This window comes from Peromyscus leucopus, chromosome 20, assembly GCF_004664715.2.
Source record: "Peromyscus leucopus breed LL Stock chromosome 20, UCI_PerLeu_2.1, whole genome shotgun sequence".
NCBI classification, from domain to species: domain Eukaryota; kingdom Metazoa; phylum Chordata; class Mammalia; order Rodentia; family Cricetidae; genus Peromyscus; species Peromyscus leucopus.
Window position 1 is genome coordinate 57,272,762 of NC_051080.1, and position 19,205 is coordinate 57,291,966.

At 38.0% G+C, this 19,205-nt stretch overlaps 1 protein-coding gene across 6 annotated transcripts in view; it reads right to left on the bottom strand.

Annotated features, from left to right (window-relative positions):
• Trps1 (transcriptional repressor GATA binding 1) overlaps positions 1 to 19,205 on the bottom strand; it is a 239,709-nt gene that overhangs the window by 171,782 nt on the left and 48,722 nt on the right. For 5 of the 6 annotated variants that reach the window (XM_028867929.2, XM_028867927.2, XM_037197788.1 and 2 more), the window contains one exon: positions 8,038 to 9,167. In XM_028867929.2, coding sequence (XP_028723762.1) covers positions 8,038 to 9,167 — 1,130 coding nt within the window. The remainder of the gene's footprint in view (positions 1 to 8,037; positions 9,168 to 19,205) is intronic. The other variant, XM_028867934.2, reaches the window with a different exon arrangement.

The window sequence follows — 19,205 nt, forward strand, 5'->3', positions numbered from 1 at the left end:
TGATGCTGATGCAACATGGGAGTCAAGAAGCAGCAGAAAGATATTAAGAAGTATATACATGGTACAATTTGAGAGATGCTCTGAATAAAAAAAATCTGTTGTTTAATTCAATCTTATATTAAGCCAATTTAGTTTAAATGACACTATAAATCTAGTACATATTTAGTATTTATTTAAATTCTATGTATTTCAGTCAACTGAAGAGCAAACATTCTGCTCACACCACCAAAGGAAACAGGATTATATTTCCATAGGTCTCCTTCCACAACACTGTCAGATAGGAAAATTTAGTGTATCTCTTATGTAACATTTGGAACCTTCTAATGTGAAGACTCAATATGACTTTTGCTCTAACAACCTAGCAATGAATAAAGACAGAATTTTGATGAGCATCTAACTCATTATTTCTATCCAGGAAAAGAAGAAAAACCAGTCTATAGAAGAGCAACTTGTACTTGAATTTCAGTGACTTAGAATTTCTGTGAGAAGAAAAATTTTTTTTGTTTTTTATTTTTTAGTTTTTGTTTGTTTGTTTGTTTTTTCATGACAGGGTTTCTCTGTGTAACAGTTTTGGATGTACCGGAACTCACTTCATAGACAAGGCTGGCCTCAAGCTCACAGAGATCCACCTGCCTCTGTCTCCTAAGTTCTGAGATTAAAGGCCTGCACCACCCGCACCTGGCTTGAAGGAAAGGTTTAATAGCTTTTCCCATTTCATAGAATTTTCACATGCTGTAAAAAATATTTATATTGGATCCTTCTGAGATTGCAAGTTGCAGTAAGCTTTTATCCTAAAAGTAGCATTCATTCATTGATTTCTAGAGATTTTTATGATTTTCATAATTCATAGGAGAATCAGGAATGTTTCCAGAAAAAAATATCAGCTAAAAGATGCTATTTGTTTGATAAAACTCTGATGGTGTGGTGATTTGACTGAAAATGGCCTCCATGAATCTTTAGTCCCTGGCTGGTGGAGCTGTTTGGGAAGGATTAGGAGGTATGGCCTTATTAAAGAAAATGTGTCATTGGTGGTAGACTTTGAGCTTTCAAAAGACATCCTCAGATTCTCACTCTGTCTCATGCATCTGGATCATAATTAAGCTCAAAGATATTGTATTAGCATCAAGCCTTCCTGCCTGCCAACATGGTCCCTGCCATGATGATCTTGGATTCTAAACCTCTGAAACTGTATACCCCCCATAAACGTTTTCTTCCATAAGTTGCTTTAGTTGTGATATCTTAACACAACAATCATAGAGCAAGTAAGACAGATGGTATTTGCGTATGGATGGTAAACCAGTCTTGGTATATACTAAAAACAGTGACAATCATGTTTTGCTTTTCTCCCTTACATTAACTTAACTTTCTAGTGACTGATGCTAAACATCCCCTGAAAGGCTCTTCTTTACTGAATAATAATATTCATTCTGAGGAATTTGAACCATGGTTTTTCTTCTTCGGTGAATCAAAGGAAAAGAAAAAGTCATAAATGCTAATCAATAAAACTTTACAGAATCAAATGATTACAGATAATTTATGACATAGATAGGGTAAATGAAGGTAAATAAAGAGATTTCATTGACTATTGATTTTAAACAGCTCAGTAGCACTGATGTCTAATGGCATTGGCCATTTTTCAGTATCTACTTGGTTGATATAAAAATCTATAATGTGTAGTAAGTGATGATACTGACACCGTTGAATGACGGGGTAAAAGACAAGATGTGTGAGTCCCTGAAAGCCAGAGACAAAAGCAGAAGACAGATGGATAAACAACTCAATATGATTTGGTTGTAGTCTCTATGAGATAGGGTCTCATGTAGCTCAAGTTGACCACAAATTGATTATGTAAGATGAGCTGAGGCTGGCCTTTACACTCCTGATCATGCTGCCTTTACTTACCAAGCTTTAGAATTCCAGACATGTGCCACAATACTTTAGAGTGAGGAGTATTTGGTCATATTTACCAGGGAGGCACAGCCTGCAAAATATTAATCCTTTTCTTAAGTTGAGATAGTCTGATTAATATTTTATTAGTAGTAATGTTGGTGGAGGGGGCACTTCATCTTCAAACAGGGTGAACTTTCTCTTCCTTTTAGTATTAGAAGAAAACACAATGCCATGACTAAAAAATTCCAGTTTATAATTCAATTTGAAAAAGATGGCCGGGTAGTGGTGGTGCACGCTTTAAATCCCAGCACTCAGGAGGCAAAGCCAGGCAGATCACTGTGAGTTCAAGGCCAGCCTGGTCTACAGAGAGAGATCCAGAACGGGCACCAAAACTACACAGAGAAACCCTGTCTCAAAAAACCAAAAAAAGAAAAGAAAAGAAAATGATGATATATCCTAATAAGTAGTCAAAACACGAATATGTCTTTCAATAAAATATAAAGCAAACAATGAATAGGAAAATACATAAAACCTAATATAAACTGAAGATCCAGCCTCAAATGCCTTTTATTCCAAAATAAGATAGCTATTTAATTTCACTTTTTGGTTTTTGCTTATTTCTTTTGCAGAACTAGAGATTGAACCCACAGATGTGGACATTCCATGGCATGTACTCTCCCTCTGAGCAACATGGCCTGGCCTAGATAACTATGTTGCATACTTTCAGGACCTTTCTGGAAATTTGCATAATTAATGCTTACAAATGAAGGTAAAGTATTGTACATTATTTTCTCTATTGTCTATAATGTCCCTAGTATTGTTCTCTTTCTCAGGGGTAGTTTTCAAGTTGAAATGTGATGTCTACACTTGAGTATTCCAGACGCTCCTTTACTAGGCACTGTTTAAAAAATATAAAATCTACACAGATCTCATTATAACCACCATGGCTTCACTGTTTTAGAAACAAAACTGATGCTCAGTAGACTTGCCCTTTCCAGATTTCCTGATAATAAAGTGCTTCATTTGAATATCTACTTTTCAGTTTATCCATATTCTTTCACTGACACTTTTTAAAGATAAATTCTAAATCAGAGCCACATTGCTCTGTCCATATTCTGTAGCCATTGTTTATTATTTCAAACTGAAAGGTACAAACAACATGCTTAAATGTATTCATAAATATCACAATGGACAGATGACTGCGATAGAGATATTTCCCAGGTCTTCTCTGAAGGTATCTTTGCTTTTATCCCTAAAACACTGTCTGTGTGTGTAGGCAGCACTAGACTGATTTCATCTGGCAACATTCCCCTTGCTTCCAGTTTCCAACTTTGCTAATGAGAGCATGTCAAACAACTTCTCCTTTCTAAGTACTTCATTTAGCGTTTGTCGGTAGCTGCTTTTAAGGACCTTGGCCTTCTAATTTTGCAATAACATGTTTATGGAAAAGTTTATATGTATATACTATATTTTGCTCAGTGTGTGCTATGCTTCTTTGTATCTATGTATTTATATCTTTCATCAGTGAGTCCTAGGAAATGTGTTCTATTTCCTCCTCAAATATTGACTGTATACCACTCATGCCATTCTCTGTATCCTTTTCTTCTAAGATTCCGATTAGTTATGTATCTTTAAAGATCCCATTGTGTTTCCAATTCTCATTATCTGGCTTCACATTTTCTACTTCCTTGCTGTATAGTGGGCCTAGAGAGATGGCTGGGCAGTTAAGGGCACTGGCTGCTCGTTCAGAGGACCCAGCTCCGGTTCCCAGCATCCACACGGGGTCTCACAGCTGTCTGTAACTCCAGACCCAGGAAATCCAACACGTTCTTCTGGCATCTAAAGTCATCAAGAAAACACATGTTGCAGGGACAAACATGTAGACAAAAACACCCATATACATGAAATAATTAAATTAATTAAATATCTAAATAAATAAATGTTTATTTTAAAATATTGTTCAAATATCTCATTGTGATAAGCTCACTGGCTCTCTATAATTACCTATTCTGTCAATTATCATATTTATTTAATTTTCAATGATTATGCTTTTTGATTAGGAATGGTATTTGTTCATTGGCTCCCCTCAGTAATTGATGGTTTCACAATGTGTGATCATTTTACATAGTAATTTTTACTTCCTTAAACATGCAACAATTACGATATCATAACTGAAAATTCTCATATCTAAAGTTCCTATGTATCTGACTCTATCATTTCTGCTTTCTACTTTTTTCACATATGGAGTATCTGCTCTCTGTCTGTACAGCAAACTGTAGTGGTGAATGCATACAAACCTTGTCTTAAAAAAATTGTCTTCACACAGCTACTTTGTAAGCAGCAACGGAATACTTTTCTGTAGACAAATTTATTTTTATTTCTGATGGAGAACAGTAGAACACTGAGTGTGGAAATAATTTAATCAGCAGCATCATTGAAGTGGAACTCATAAATTCAGCCCCTCCCTGCAGATGACCCCACACCTGCGTCTGGGCCAAGTCCAGCAGACATACTGGCATTTGTCCTCTGTGCCACTTCACATGCCACACTTGCCTTTCACTTCTCTCTCACTATGGCTTAGCTCATTCTTCCTGAAGTAAAGAATAAGCTTTGGAAACTCCCCTGAATTTGGGGAAGTCTGGAATGCATTAAAAGTAGGCTTTAACTATTATGGTTGCTTTGTAAAAAGACTTTTGCTCTATTTAGGTCTGAAAAATAAATTATATAACACTGGACATTTTGATAAAAATGGTAACCAATAGAAAACCGATGCAATGTTTATTGAGTAGCAAATTAATAAAATACATGAAGCAAGAGAAACAGATTCAGGCATGGAAAATAATGACGGCCACAGGTGTGTTAAGGGACATTGTAAGTATGCAGAAACACTAAGAAGATGCTAACGGACCCATTTTCATTTACTGAATGGATAATATTTCAGCTCCACTCAGAACAGCCCAGCTCTTACGGAGAGTGTGTATACATGGAATCCACATTGAAATTTCACTGAGTTCCATATCAACTCTGTTTTATATGTAGATTATTTCACACATATTGTACAATTAGAGGATTATGCTGATTTTTGTTACGGTCTCACTCTTGTACATAAAGCACTCAAAGCCTAGAAAGTTCCATAACAATAACATCAAATGATAGTAGAAATTCTCTAACAGGGCTAATGTAAATAAATATAGAGTAATCTAAAAAGAATTGAGATAAAGTGAAATTATCTCTTATTCTATTCTCAAAACATGGCATATGAGGTAAATACTTTATCCTAGAGGATTGAATTTGAAGAACATGAATAGCTGTTATATTTTACATCGCTAAAGCTTCTAATGTAACCAACATTTAGTGATATTTCCCTATACTTCCTAGTCATGAATTATGACTCTGAAATCTAAATTTCAAATAATTCTATTGAGACTCTCAGATAGAAGATGAATAACCTAGAATCGAAAGGGTCCTTCCTTAGATCAACGAAATTATGTCAGGATTTAAAAGTAAGTATTATTAAAGTACTCAATGGCCTAGGGGCACATTCTATTTAATTTCTTAACTAATATAATGCTGGGAGCTTGACTGAGATTCAAAGCCAACATAAAACTGTCTTTGGCATATACCCTTAGTTCCTCAAAATGGTCTAAAACTATGTAATGAAAGATGAAAATGTAACTCACCTTGGAGCTGTCAGCATATTGAAAACTATTTGTGAAGGCAAATGCTCCTGGGAATTCCATTTGCATAAAAACATTTGCCAAGATCTACGCATACTCATCTGTTAAACTGCACAGATACAGTACAGGGCAAGGAGAAAATAATCTCTTTCTGGTAAAGGTTACTTTAATTACTAAGAATTAAATAAATCCTGACACTATTAAGAAATCTCTTTTATTGAAACTCTTCAATTCCCCAAAGATTATTTTCTTTATCTAAAGAATATCACCCGGCGGTGGTGGCACACAGTTTTAATCCCAGCACTCAGGAGGCAGAGGCAGGTGGATCTCTGTGAGTTTGAGGCCAGCCTGGTCTCCAAAGCAAGATCCAGGAAAGGCGCAAAACTGCACAGAGAAACCCTGTCTTGAAAAAAAAATACAAAACAAAACAACAACAACAAAAAGATTATAAATATGCTGGGTTTTTTTCAAAGCTTTCAGTAATGGCTTAGACTCCTGAAGAAAATGTGTTTGCCCAAATCATCTGTTTACTAGGTATATCAGTAAGCTCTGGTGTGTGTGTGTGTGTGTGTGTGTGTGTGTGTGTGTGTGTACATACACACATATATGCTCATACATACATATATTCAAATTTGTGTTATTATTCCATTTTCCTTATAATTAAAGAAAGTAATGAGGATTTTTTTTTCAAAATAGCCACCCCCTTTAAAAACTGCTGGATTACCTAATTTATATACCACTTCACAACTATATGTGCAAAATATGCATAAACTTGCCATACTTACACATCTACACAAGTAAGAGTCAAGGAAAGCTGGTGCCTGCTAGCTCAGAAATAAATTAGCATGCAGCTAACATCAGAGGAGACAGAAATACTCATTGCAAGTGTGAACACATATTTGATTGCAGGACTATGTCTTTCCCGGGGCTGACCTTATAAATTAAACAGTGTAAATCTCAAGTAAGTGTTTTCTGAACATTTGATTCACTGTGAACATTAGGATGCCCTTCAAATTAACATCTACCATTATTAGCCTATCGTTGGACATGAACTGCTTCATTACTGATGACTAAGAAGACATAGATACCACACATACATACATAAGCCACTAACATAGAACCTCCAAAGAGAGTGAAAGGTATTGTTTACAGTCTTGGGATATATATATATATATATATATATATATATATATATATATATATCAGATTTGTTTTAATCTAGGGTATTAGACCTACATATAGAATAGCACTTCAAATAGTAAATGAAAGCTGAAGACAACGTTTCACCCCTCTAATCTCAACACGTGAGAAGCATTTAGGTAGGAATGTTGCCAGTACTCTAAAGTCAACCTGAGCTATACAATGAGTTATACTCCAGCTTGGGCTACAGGGTGACCAGGTCAATTAAATAAGAAGAAAGTAGATAAAGCTTTTACTTTGGTGCTTAGAGGCAGAATGATAATAAAACATCCAAGGAATGCTCAGCTCTGCACACCTTGTATCTTCAAGGCTTGTGCATCATCCCAGCTTATAACCAGGTCTCAGGTTAGACATTTCTTCCTTGGGAAGGCATTTCCTGACTCGCTATTATTAAGCTCTGCTCTTACTGTGTTTATTTTGAGCACAGCCTTCTGTTCCTCTGCTTTTATGGTACTCCTGGATCCTGACGATCTGTAGGTACCTTGTCCTCCCTACTAAAGTGTCAGTTCCATAGGCCATGGACTGTGCCTAGCTTATGTACTCCTGTACAGACAATGCCTGGCAATGTACAGTTCTGAAATTCAGAAGTGAGTGCATCTATTAAATGAATGTTTAATGTAAACTCATCTATAAGAAAGTAGGAATGGTAAACTGGGGAGATTAAGACTTACAAGGAGAATCAAATAAGGAAAAGGAATGTGCATGTGTTGCATATGTTAATGAATTTGAAATAACCTGTTTTATCGGCCCTCAAGGAGTGAAAGCATAATCAAAATCATGTGTACTACAAAATCTCACATCAACATTATTGTTTGTATGCCAATCAAGAATATGGTTCAAGTATGAAAAGTGAGAAGAATGCCCAATCTCATTCAAAGAGAATAATGAACAACAATCTCAAATTGATTGTTTCCAGAGAATAAAATATACTCTAATAGAACTTTTCATTTGGGAGCTGTACCTTCAATTATTATGGGAGACAAGAGTCAGACTACCTAAATTAGTAAACTCATCATCCATTTCACTGAGAATTTGGAACTGCCCTCCGCCAGCGGTATAAAACACTTAGGAAACATGAGAACACATGACTCAACTAAAATCTGAGGTCATCACATTCATAAACATATCATAATCTGCCATTGGCCAGAAGAACTTCTTTGGGACTGTCCTGTACGTCCAGCCCCCATCAGATGCAGCCCCACCAATGCCTGTCCCATTTCTCTGGGCTCTCTGGTTTTCCACCTGGTATGTGGGGACCCGGAAAACTTACCTGTAGTGTCTAGAGATCTCTTCTTCCACCTGGGTCATAAAATCGCATTTGGTGCATGAGTGTTCTTTGCTTTCCTTGACAGCCAGCGGCCCATCAGATCCTAGCAGATGGTTTGCTTCTTGTTTGACCTCCGACGCCTGGGGCTCGTGCACGGTCTCATAGTGAAAGAGGAGCACGTCTACATCGGGGGTAGAGAAGGAACACTGGTGGCACTGGTGTTTGACTCGGGAACTTCCGGCCACCCCAGGAGACAAGTGCAGCAGCAAGAGCGCACAGTGGGAACAATTACTCTTTCTACAAGCAAACGGATAAGTAATCTCTCCAAGGTGCTTTTCTGGGCTGCAGAGGCCTCGGGGGCAGAACGGACAGTGCTTAATGGTACACTTATGGATGTTATGGAGCTGTTGGTAATGACGGAGAAGTGGACCCACTACAATCACATCAGGGCCATGGCTTTTGGAATATCTAAAGTCACAGAACTGACAGTTATAGCTTGTTACCACATTATCCTCTGCCCCCTTGCTGGGGAAGTCCTTCTTTTTCGCCCCACTCAAGCCCTTTTCTGGCTTGGTCAACGACTCTCCTTCTACGCTTTTGGCTAGATCATTCTGATTAATAACAGAGGCTCTGGGGAGCTTGTCATTCAACTCTGGATTAAGGCCGCCTGACTGCACTGCTCCGTGCTGCTTGCCATAATGTTCTAGCAGCTTGAGTGAGCTGGATGACTCGCAGCTGAAACTACAAAATTTACACCAGTAATAACTGGTGGCCTCTGTACCGTTTTGTCTCGAGGAATCGAGGGGCTTGATGGGCACTGAGTAGCCGACTGGGGTGTCATCTCCCGCCTTGACTGTCATCTTGTCCTGCCACTTCCCTAAGTCTCCAGAGTCACCAGCTCGAAGCGCAGGGATGGATTTGTTGGAGTTTTTCTCCGGAGGTTTTGCACCCTCCGAGGATGGGAGAGAAACTTTTATTTTATTGGGGTGAGTCTGAAGAAAATGTTGTTCTAGTTCAGTTGATGAGTTGCCCATATAAGTGAAATTGCAGAATTTGCAGCGGAAATACTTGGTGTTGCCTTGGCAATCGGGAGTTTTCCGTCCAATGCCAATGAATGTTCCACCTGAAGTGACCTGGAGTGTAGAAGAGATGGAAGTTACTTTAGATGTGCCATAAATTCAGTCAGTTCTCTGTAAGGGAGGGGTATTGTCAAGTATTCAACATTTTTATAAAATGACAGTGCTTTTCCAGCTTCCTAGGAAACAGCTTGAACTATAGGAAGGGGGTCTTCATTTCTCGACAGGGTCTCTTTGAGTGCTTCATTTTAGGACAAAGGGTGAAGTTATGTGATAAATGTGCTATCATCAATTCAAAGAACTAAATAATATATGTTTTTAAGGATTCTATTTCCAACTGAGTGGGGTTGTTCTGCATGACTGTAGAAACACCCAAATAACAAGGTGTTTCCTTTTGAACAGCTAAGGGTTGCTATCAAAAACAGAGGCAGTGGCTCTGAGATCACTCATTCAAGAGATTCTCCAAAGAAATGTGAGACACAGTCCCTATAGCATTGAGGCTGCAGGCAAAGAGGAGGTCTCTGTTTTAGATAAAACACGGGACCTAAAATGGCCACACAGCAGGTCTTTTAAGAGAAACTTAATCATGTGTGATGAAGCCAATATAAAATGAAGTGGGCAAGAATGCTGGCACAAATGTCTCTCAGCCAAAGATGGAGAGAAACCTGCCAGGGCTCTATTTGATTAAGGCCATATCTAGTAACTAAGAACCACTATCTCCTCCAGTGAATGGGTCATAGGATGGTTAAAGGTTAAAATAAGACAATCCCGTATTATTTTATTATTTTATGTCTGCTAAGCTTGAGTTGCATAGTATGCCAGGCATGTTAGCATACAATAACATCCCAACGCTCAGAAGGACAATGGAGAGTTCAAGACCACCCTCAGCTTAATAGGTAGACTCTATCTCAAAAAGAGAAAAAGAAAGAGGAAAGATTACTTTTATTGGTCATATGGAGGCCTTGAAAGGCACTTTATAAGGAAGCCTCCCTCCCTCCTCAGACCACACCTGAACAAGGGACCTCAGTCAAGGACCACACTGAGTAAAAGCTCATGGTTTGAAATTGAATTGCTGAATGAAACCTTGAAGAAAATATTTAGAAAAAAGAAAGGAAAAGAAATTAAAGAAAGAAGGAGGGAGAGACAAAAGGAAGGAAGGAAAGAAGGAAGGAGAAGAGGAAGGAAGAAAGGAAAGATGGAAGGAAGGGACACTCTTCCTTCAAAAATCAGTGATTTCTTTTTAATTTTTCCCCAGATGTAATGTATAAAGAAAGTGGCAAAATCATGTTCTGCCTTCTTCAACAGCTGCTCAAAAATGACATGTGTGATCGCTGCTCATATACAAATCATTCCATGAGAAAAATCTCAGGCTTCTCAAAATCACTTGAAGGCTCTACTTAAAATGCAAATTGTATTCTGTAGTGCATTCCAGAATGTTTGCATCTCTACTGTATAGAATAAAAATGGAAGCAGCTTTCATTTGCTTCCTAAAGAGGCAGGATCTTGATCAAGGTACTTAACCTCTCTGATCCATTGGGATAACTTCTAAATTCATGTCCAACATTACAGTTCTAGGAAATCAACACTAGTGCATAAACAACTTGATATTGACTACATTAGGATAATAATTTGATTATTTCCACATTCTTAATCAAAAGATGATGAGAAAACACACACACACACACACACACAACTGAAACATATATACATCATATGTATATGTATAAACCCAAACACACACAGTTTTCAATCTGTTAGGAGAACAGGATCACTGAGCCAAGAGAGGTAATAATGGAGTGCCCTCTAAGGCAGAAATCTGAGAGTAAACAATATTAATGTTTTATAATAAGGATAATAGAAAGTACAAAAATACAGAGATGGTGATTTTTTTTCCGCTACTGCATTGCCAAGAGTGTGGGGCTCCTTAATAGAAAAGGTTTCAAACTTCTGCTTGACAAGTGAAATTCCTGAGAAGCTACCACAGATCATCACTACTTTTGATTTTGCAATCTTTGAGTCCCACGTGCACAGCCACACCAAAGGAGTTCAACAATAAGCATTCATATTCCCTTTGCATATGATTGTGAAGTAAATACTATTTCTAGAAATGTCAGCATCCCTTTTGATTTTGTGTTCTTAACCACAAGTAAAGAAAAGTTTATGAATAATTACCAGTAAAGTATCTTCATTTAAGATTAACAAACCTTGCAGACTACATTGGGTCTTTCAAGTTGGTGTTGACAATGTATCTAAGTATTTCTTTGCCTATAGAAGTGAATCTGAGGTCTCCACTATTCAGTACATGTCTAATGACTGCTGAACACCTGAATTGTGCTAAGAAATACATTCCCACTACTGAGCTCTTTGACATACAATCCAAACAACAAACAAAACTCCCAAATCTTATTTCATGGAGACGAGCAATCACTTTCATAGTCCATAGATTTCAAATTTGCCTTTTTGGTTAATACCAATAAATTATATTGTGTTATACAGCATTGAAAGTAAAGCAGCATTGGAATCACATTAGATAAGGCTTTTGATGGAAACATAATTTCTTAGTATTCTATTCATTTTTCTCTCAAAAAGAAGGTCTAGAGACTATTTGTGTGACTCATTTTATAGCATCACATTTACACAAGTCACAGGAAACATATCTGATATCCATTATGTGGCAACCTCTGTTAAAAACAAACAAAAAAACTTTATTAAAATACACTATCCACGTCTACTACCCACACTGATTTTATTTTCACTATTTACAAGTGCTGGTTTTGATCTCCTATCTTAGTTAAATACAAATACACTGTAAGCACAGTTAAGCACTTACAGCAGCAATTCACTAAAAACATTGTCAGGGAACACTCTTATACACGGAATCACTGCAAACTTCTCAAACATCAGACTCCAACAACCATTGGAAAAAGACTTTTTTTTTCTAGTTATGATTATACTAAAAAGGAGATGAAAAGCAGAACGTAGTTTCCTATCTTTTTTCTTGACTCACCAACATTTGAAATTATAATGTATTAACATAGAAAGCTTTTATGTAGATGTACTCAAGTTAAAAACCATACAGCTGTATGTTCATTTTGGACCTAACATGTACTCCTCCATCCCTTTAGTGTTACTAAGCATTTGGCTTGTGTTGAGCCCTGGGATAGACATAAATATAAGGTGAACAAGCTAGACCTTCTCTGTCTTACAGATATTTAAGGTGAAAGATTCTGTATAAAACACTTGAACTGCAGTTACATCTGCATGCCTGTATCTGCTCCTAGAAGTTCTCCAAATTCTGTGATCCAACATAGTAACCTCCTAGGACTTGTTTCCCCTCTCTATGAATATAGCTAATGTTGTGCATTTTGCCATTTAATTGGATAATTGTAAGCATCAAATGAGAACTCTAGATCAAATGGAATTTTCCAAGATAATAAAAATTTTGCATATTATTCTCTGTGCCAATGATGGGCAGGAGCCACCGATGGGTATTAAAATAAAGGTAGTGAAAGTGACTTGTTTTTAATTTACCTTAGATGTTTTCTTAATTTTCATCAATTTTGATTTAATTAAATCTAAAGCGCTGCACATGGTCATGAAGCATTGTATTAGGCAGTGCACTACAGGATATTTAACTACAGACTAAGAATGGAAGACTATTTAACAGGGTGACCCATCCCAGGAACTTCTCCTGCCAACATGACAAATAGATCAAATGGATTGGGGCTGACGACATCAGTGGCAAATTCAACACACTTGGTTCAAACAGTACTCTTAGCATAAGTGAAAGGTTCCATTTGCTGTTGCTAAGCCAATGGTCTATTTATATTCTTTCTAGACTACAAGAAGAATGTGTTACTAATATTTGGGGTATGTAAGGACTCCCTGCATTTGGGCTGAAGGAGTGAATGTGAAAGAGTACAGACAGTAAGTTCTCTCCAATACCCCTGAGTCACCTGGAACGAGGAACCATAATAACACAGGGCAACTCTACCATTGTTTTGACCTTCCAAAAAGCCAAAAAAAAAAAAGTCCTTAACTGTGTCTTTTATACAAAAGCAAAAGATCATACGACCTTCCAAATGCAAATTAAAGTTTTACATAAAAAAAGCCTAAATTAAGACACATAAAGAGAAAAACGAACAAACAAAAACATATTTTAACTTATTTTCCCCTGATAACAGTGATGGTGTTATTCTGTTTTAATCCCAATTTTAAAACTCTGCAGTTTAAACAAAAAGTCTATTCTTTCTACATAGTATTTTCCATGGATTTTCTTTATGATTAATTATACAATGTTAAACAGAAATATTACACAAGAGAATTGAAAAACATTAAAATATTGTTTTTCATGGTTTCTATGAATTCATTTGTTTCCTCCTAATAACATGCATTAAAAATGAATAAAATACTATCTAAAGGAACATGTCAAAGGAAAACGTTTTAAAGCCTCGGAATTCTTAAAATGACACTTTAGTACGTGTACTTATTTTCAAAGTAGCAGAAAAAGGAGCTGTTTGAACTACACACAAGCTCTCTCTCTGATGTGGCTCATCTTCAAGTACTATAATTGATGGCAACAGAGGAGAGGATGAGGGTGCTAATTGGAGAGACTTGGGGTTATGGGCTGATAGTCAAAATGTAAAACCTTAAAAACAAAAAGCTAAGTTACTAAGTGAAAACCACTGTTAAACTGCTGGACTTTCATACTACTTGAAGAAACATGTAAGGGTTGAGAGTCGCTATACCCAGAGTTAACCTGCTAATACCTATAAGGAATGTTTCTGCATGTATAGAGCTCCAAATATGCATTCCAAAATACCAAGTGCACTACACTGATGCACTTCTGATGGAGAATGAAGGCTCAAAATCTGCAGTAACTAATCCAATCATGTGGCAATCTTCTCACCCTCCACACAGTTTATTCCTGCAGCCTGTTCTTGTCAGCATCACCAAAATAAATCCAGTGAATCCTCTTCTCATTTCGATTTATAATAAGACAACTATTCTTAGGGGCACATTTAAAAGAAACACAATGTCGATTCTTTATTGTGCACATCTTTAAAATCAGTTATTGAGGATCACAGATAAATAGTTTACTGAAAATTTTATTATGATTTCGCTCAGTATAAATCTAAAACAAGTTTTGCTATGGTCACCTGGTAGCTGGAATGACAGAATACCAATGTCATAAACCTAATATCAATAGCGTCTGGAGGCCAAGCAGAGAAGATGGCCCTCAGCAGGTAAAAGTGTTTGTCACTCAAGTAGGAACTCTCATACAAAGCCAGGCACAACTGTTTTTGTTCCTATAAAGCCAGGACTTTGAGGGACACACAGAAAAAGATACGCAACCTGCAGGCCAGCAGTCTGACTCCAGGTTCAATGAGAAACCCTGAGTCAAGGGTAGAAGTTAGAGAAATGGTTTTCTGAGATGTATCTGTACAGATCCATACACATGCATGCTTATATACCACTACATCACATACATGCACACTCAAAAAATTATATAGTCAAAATAACTTGGAAGTCTACCTTTTATGGGAAACAAGAAAATTAAGTGCAAGTGCATTGTAAGGCAGGGTGCTCCTCACAGGACACTTCTAAACCTGGTCTGCCTCTCACTACTGCCCTAAATGGAGACAAGAAGATATGAATGTGTGTTGCAAGAGGACACAGAGGCCAGAGATTGAGCTCAGTGTGGAGCATTTGCCTAGTACGCATAAGCCCTGGGTTGGATTCTGCCCACTGACAAAGAAAATAAAAATATAGGGGAAATGTAAAGGGAACGGAAGCGAAGCAGACATTAACAGGAAAACTGAGTTTAACCCCTGAAAACACAGAACAATTTTCCCTGAAAGAGGTTGTTTGTAGCACCCCTACTAACTGAGAAGCACTGGGAATCAAGAAGACATGATAGACCAGAACACACTAATGTCTGTGTTTTAACACGAAGATCTCACACATGGGGCTGGGGAGACAGCTCAGCACTTAAGAACACATGTTGCTCTTGTAGAGGATCTGAGTTCAGTTCCTAGAAATAATGTCAGGTACATCAAGCCCCAGGAAGATCGGTGCCTTTCTTTGGCCTCAGACAGCTGCACTCACATGTACATGCCAACAAACACACACACACACAAACAGAGAGAGAGAGAGAGAGAGAGAGAGAGAGAGAGAGAGAGAGAGAGAGAGAGAGAGAATGAATGAATTTTTTTTTTTTTTTTTTTTTTTGGTTTTTTTTCGAAACAGGGTTTCTCTGCATAGCTTTGCGCCTTTCCTGGAGCTCACTTGGTAGCCCAGGCTGGCCTGGAACTCACAGAGATCCCCCTGGCTCTGACTCCTGAGTGAGTGCTGGGATTAAAGGCGTGCGCCACCACCGCCCAGCAAGAATTAAAAATTTTAAATACATGTAACTAGATAATAAAAATAATGGAATATGTGAAGCTTCTGCTGAGTCCATAGTTCCATGACAGCAAAAGAAGAGTACCTAACCTAAGCTGAAGTCAGAAAAGGGTTCCAGAGGCAACATGGGAGCAGTGTACGGGCAAACTGGCATCTGATGATTCTCACAGGCAGAGCTCATGTAAAGGCTACCCTGGGGGAAGAAACCTGAGTAAAATTAAGAAATGAGAGTGAACAATGACAGGTCTTCTCAGGAAATGTTAAGGTGTTTCCAAAGGAAGAGGACCACAAGAAAGGAAAAAGCAAAGAAAGGAAGGACACCAGAACGGAATGGAACAAAATGAAGGGAGGAAGGAGCAAGAGAAGAAGGAAAATAACAGGAAGAGGAATATGGAAGAGGAGACAGGGAAAAGAATGAAAAATGAATAGAAAAACAAAAAGGAAGCAATCTGGGGCAGGGGCGTTGATGCAGCTCACAGATACTCATGCAGCACAAGTGGGACGCCCTGAGTTTCATCCTCTAAGAAGCTAGAGGTGACAAAAGGCACCTGCAGCGTCTGCACACCAGCAGTGAGGTGGGTGGCAGAGACAGGGGGATTGCCCAGACACTCTGGTCAGCTAGCCTGGAGTAGACAGTATAGCAGCAAAATCAAGAGAGAGCCTGCTTTGAATGAGGTGGAAAGTGAGAACCAGCTTCTGAAAGTTGTCCTCTGGTCTACAATACACACACACACACACACACACACACACACACACACACACGGCACAAACTACACATACACACACATAACACACACACACTCACATGGCACAAACTACACATGCACACACATAACACACACGGCACAAACTACACATACACACACATAACACACACACAGCACAAACTACACATGCACACACATACCACACATACACACACCACACTCACCACACACATATATCACACATACACACACACACACACACACACACACACACACACACACACACACAGAAGCACACATACACACACACCACACATCACACAAGCACACACACACATTCACCACACACACATCACACATACACACACATTCACACACAAATATACACACACCACACCACACACACAGAATAAATTAGTATTTTTTAAAAAACAATCTAAATTTGCTAAATAAACATAACTAATAATTATAATTAATATTGACACTGCAAGAATAGCGGAACAATCTCTCAAATGTGTGGAGTAAGATAATTACAGAAATGCAAAGCAATGCCAGGATTCCCAGCCTTGACTTAACTAAAATGGAACTATGGACAAGAAGTGGCAAAAGAAGTTCTGATAACTTCGATTATACGTACATTGGCTCGGGAATAGCAATGGCCTGTCAAGGTAGGACTGCCCATTAGCTGGAAAATCATCATTTATTACAGGATTCCTGTGCTACTGAACGCATGAAGGAATGCTAGAGATCCTTCAGCTTACATCTACAGTGTTAAAGGAGGGGTGCTGGGCAGGTGGGGCATCTCAGTGCTTAAGCTGCTCACTGCACCCCACACTTTTCTCACTTTCAGAATCCAGGCAAATCACAAAACTCACAGCGTGCGTGGTTGGGGTGAGCAGCATACTCAAATTAAACACCGTAAAGGCATTGTGATTTGTTGTCTGCCTCCACACCCAAGCCCGCTCTTAACGTAAGCAGAAGGGTAAAAGCTTGATTACACAGCCTTGGAGAAGATAAATGGGAAGTGAAAGCATCTCCTTAACATCAGTCTTCACAGACATACCAACTGTATATGCCCGGCAACTAGAGCAGAAGAAGAGAACTCTCACACCGTCTATCAGATCAGCAATCCTCAAAACAAAGGCCTCTGAATGAGGAGACCAGGAAAGAAACCAAACAAATGCATGAACCATCCCTTAATTTGGGAATAACATTGCAGTCTTAATTGAGTAAGTCAAAATTTGTCCTTGACTCACTCAGTCAGTACCAGTTTCTGCCGCAAAAGAATCAGTGAAAATGAATTACAGTAATTAAAAAAGAGACAAATCAACACATTTCATCTTCTTCTCAGTGATTTCAATTATAAGCCAAGTAAATTCCAATAAGGCAACACCATACTGCGTGGATTAGATAACAGATAATCTCAAAGAGATCACATTTAAAGTGATTCAGCCCGGGGATCGAACAACCCACCTTGCTATTGGACTTGTCGCCCACTCCTTCCTATTTGCAGTAAATGCAATTTCCCTTTGAGGAAGCAGTGCACCACAGTAGTCATGCAGCCAGACCTCTGCATCCTATCTATCATAGTTTACACCCTATCAACCCTAGTTACGCAACTCCCTGCTGGTGGGCATGGTGCTTTAATCCCTCTATACCTGTTTCCTCTTTTCTTCTAATGGACATAATGGTAGTGTCTACTTCAAGGGTTTTTATGAAGATGAGTTGATTGATGCACATAAAGAACCCAGAGACACATCAGCACATAAGAGGCCCTTAATAAATGCTAGCTATTATTAAATGTAAATCTAAAACTGGGGGAGGAAAGCTGTGTGCAATATTTATTATGTAAACTGAAAGGTGACGAAAGAAGACTAGATGTACTTAAAAATACTGAAAGCATAAATGCGGCATTTTGGTGCTCAATTAAAAAAATCAAACAAGTGTGAATGCTTGAAAGGGCAGAATATATTTGTTAAGATTTGGAGTCAAAGGATGAGGAAGAAGCCAAGATGTGTTTGGTCTAATGATTCTCAGAACAAAGAGAATCAGAAAATGAAATGATGCTGTTTTCTCCCTCCAAACTTCCCTCCAGTTGGGGCACTCACTGTATATCTGGACTTTCAACAGCTGCAAGTTTGCTGTGATTATAATGACCCGAGGAATAAAAAGTCCTCAATAATCTGCTGACTTGATATAGTTAGCAGAGAAGGCCATTTGGGAGATAAAACTTTTATTAAGAGTTGAATGAGTCTAAATTTGATTGGATGCGCTGATAATTATGTTTTTTTTTTACTCTAAACATTCTGCCTCGAGAGAAACACTGATATTCTAGAAAATGACACACATTCTTTAAATGATAACAAACAAACCAAAAAATCAAAGAGAAGTAGACATTTATCATACCACTCTCATGTTAACACAGCCAAATGGAGATTTAACTGCCACACAGGTAAATGGATTAGTTAGAATGGTCAAACTTCTCCTCTGGGGGCGGCGCAGGGGTGTATGTGGGGGGGGTTACATTATCCAGCTCAGCCATCTCCACTGATGAAAATAACCTGGTAAATGCCAGAGCTTTGCTTTGCTTTATGGCCTTGGGGTGAGCATATGTTTTATTTTGCACACTTTATTACTTGTTAAAGAGATACAGCCCTGAAAATAAGTCTGGATTCATATGCCAAACATTCTGTACTCCATAGACAGTCTGAATTGATTAAAGTCTCATTCACCAGTTTTTCTAAAATGCAATAGTTCTCAACTTGGAAAAACAAAGAAACAGAACCTGCTAAGATCTACAACTTCCCTTATACTCCAGATCAAAGGAAACTGCAAAGCAGAAAATAAATATTTGGAAGTAAAATTCAAGACAAGTCAAAATAAACCACAATGAGATTAATGGTCTTGGGTGTTTTGTTTTTGTTTTTTGTTTTTTTTTTTTCTTTTACTATTTTAATCAAAACTGTAATTCCCGTGTGCAACTGAA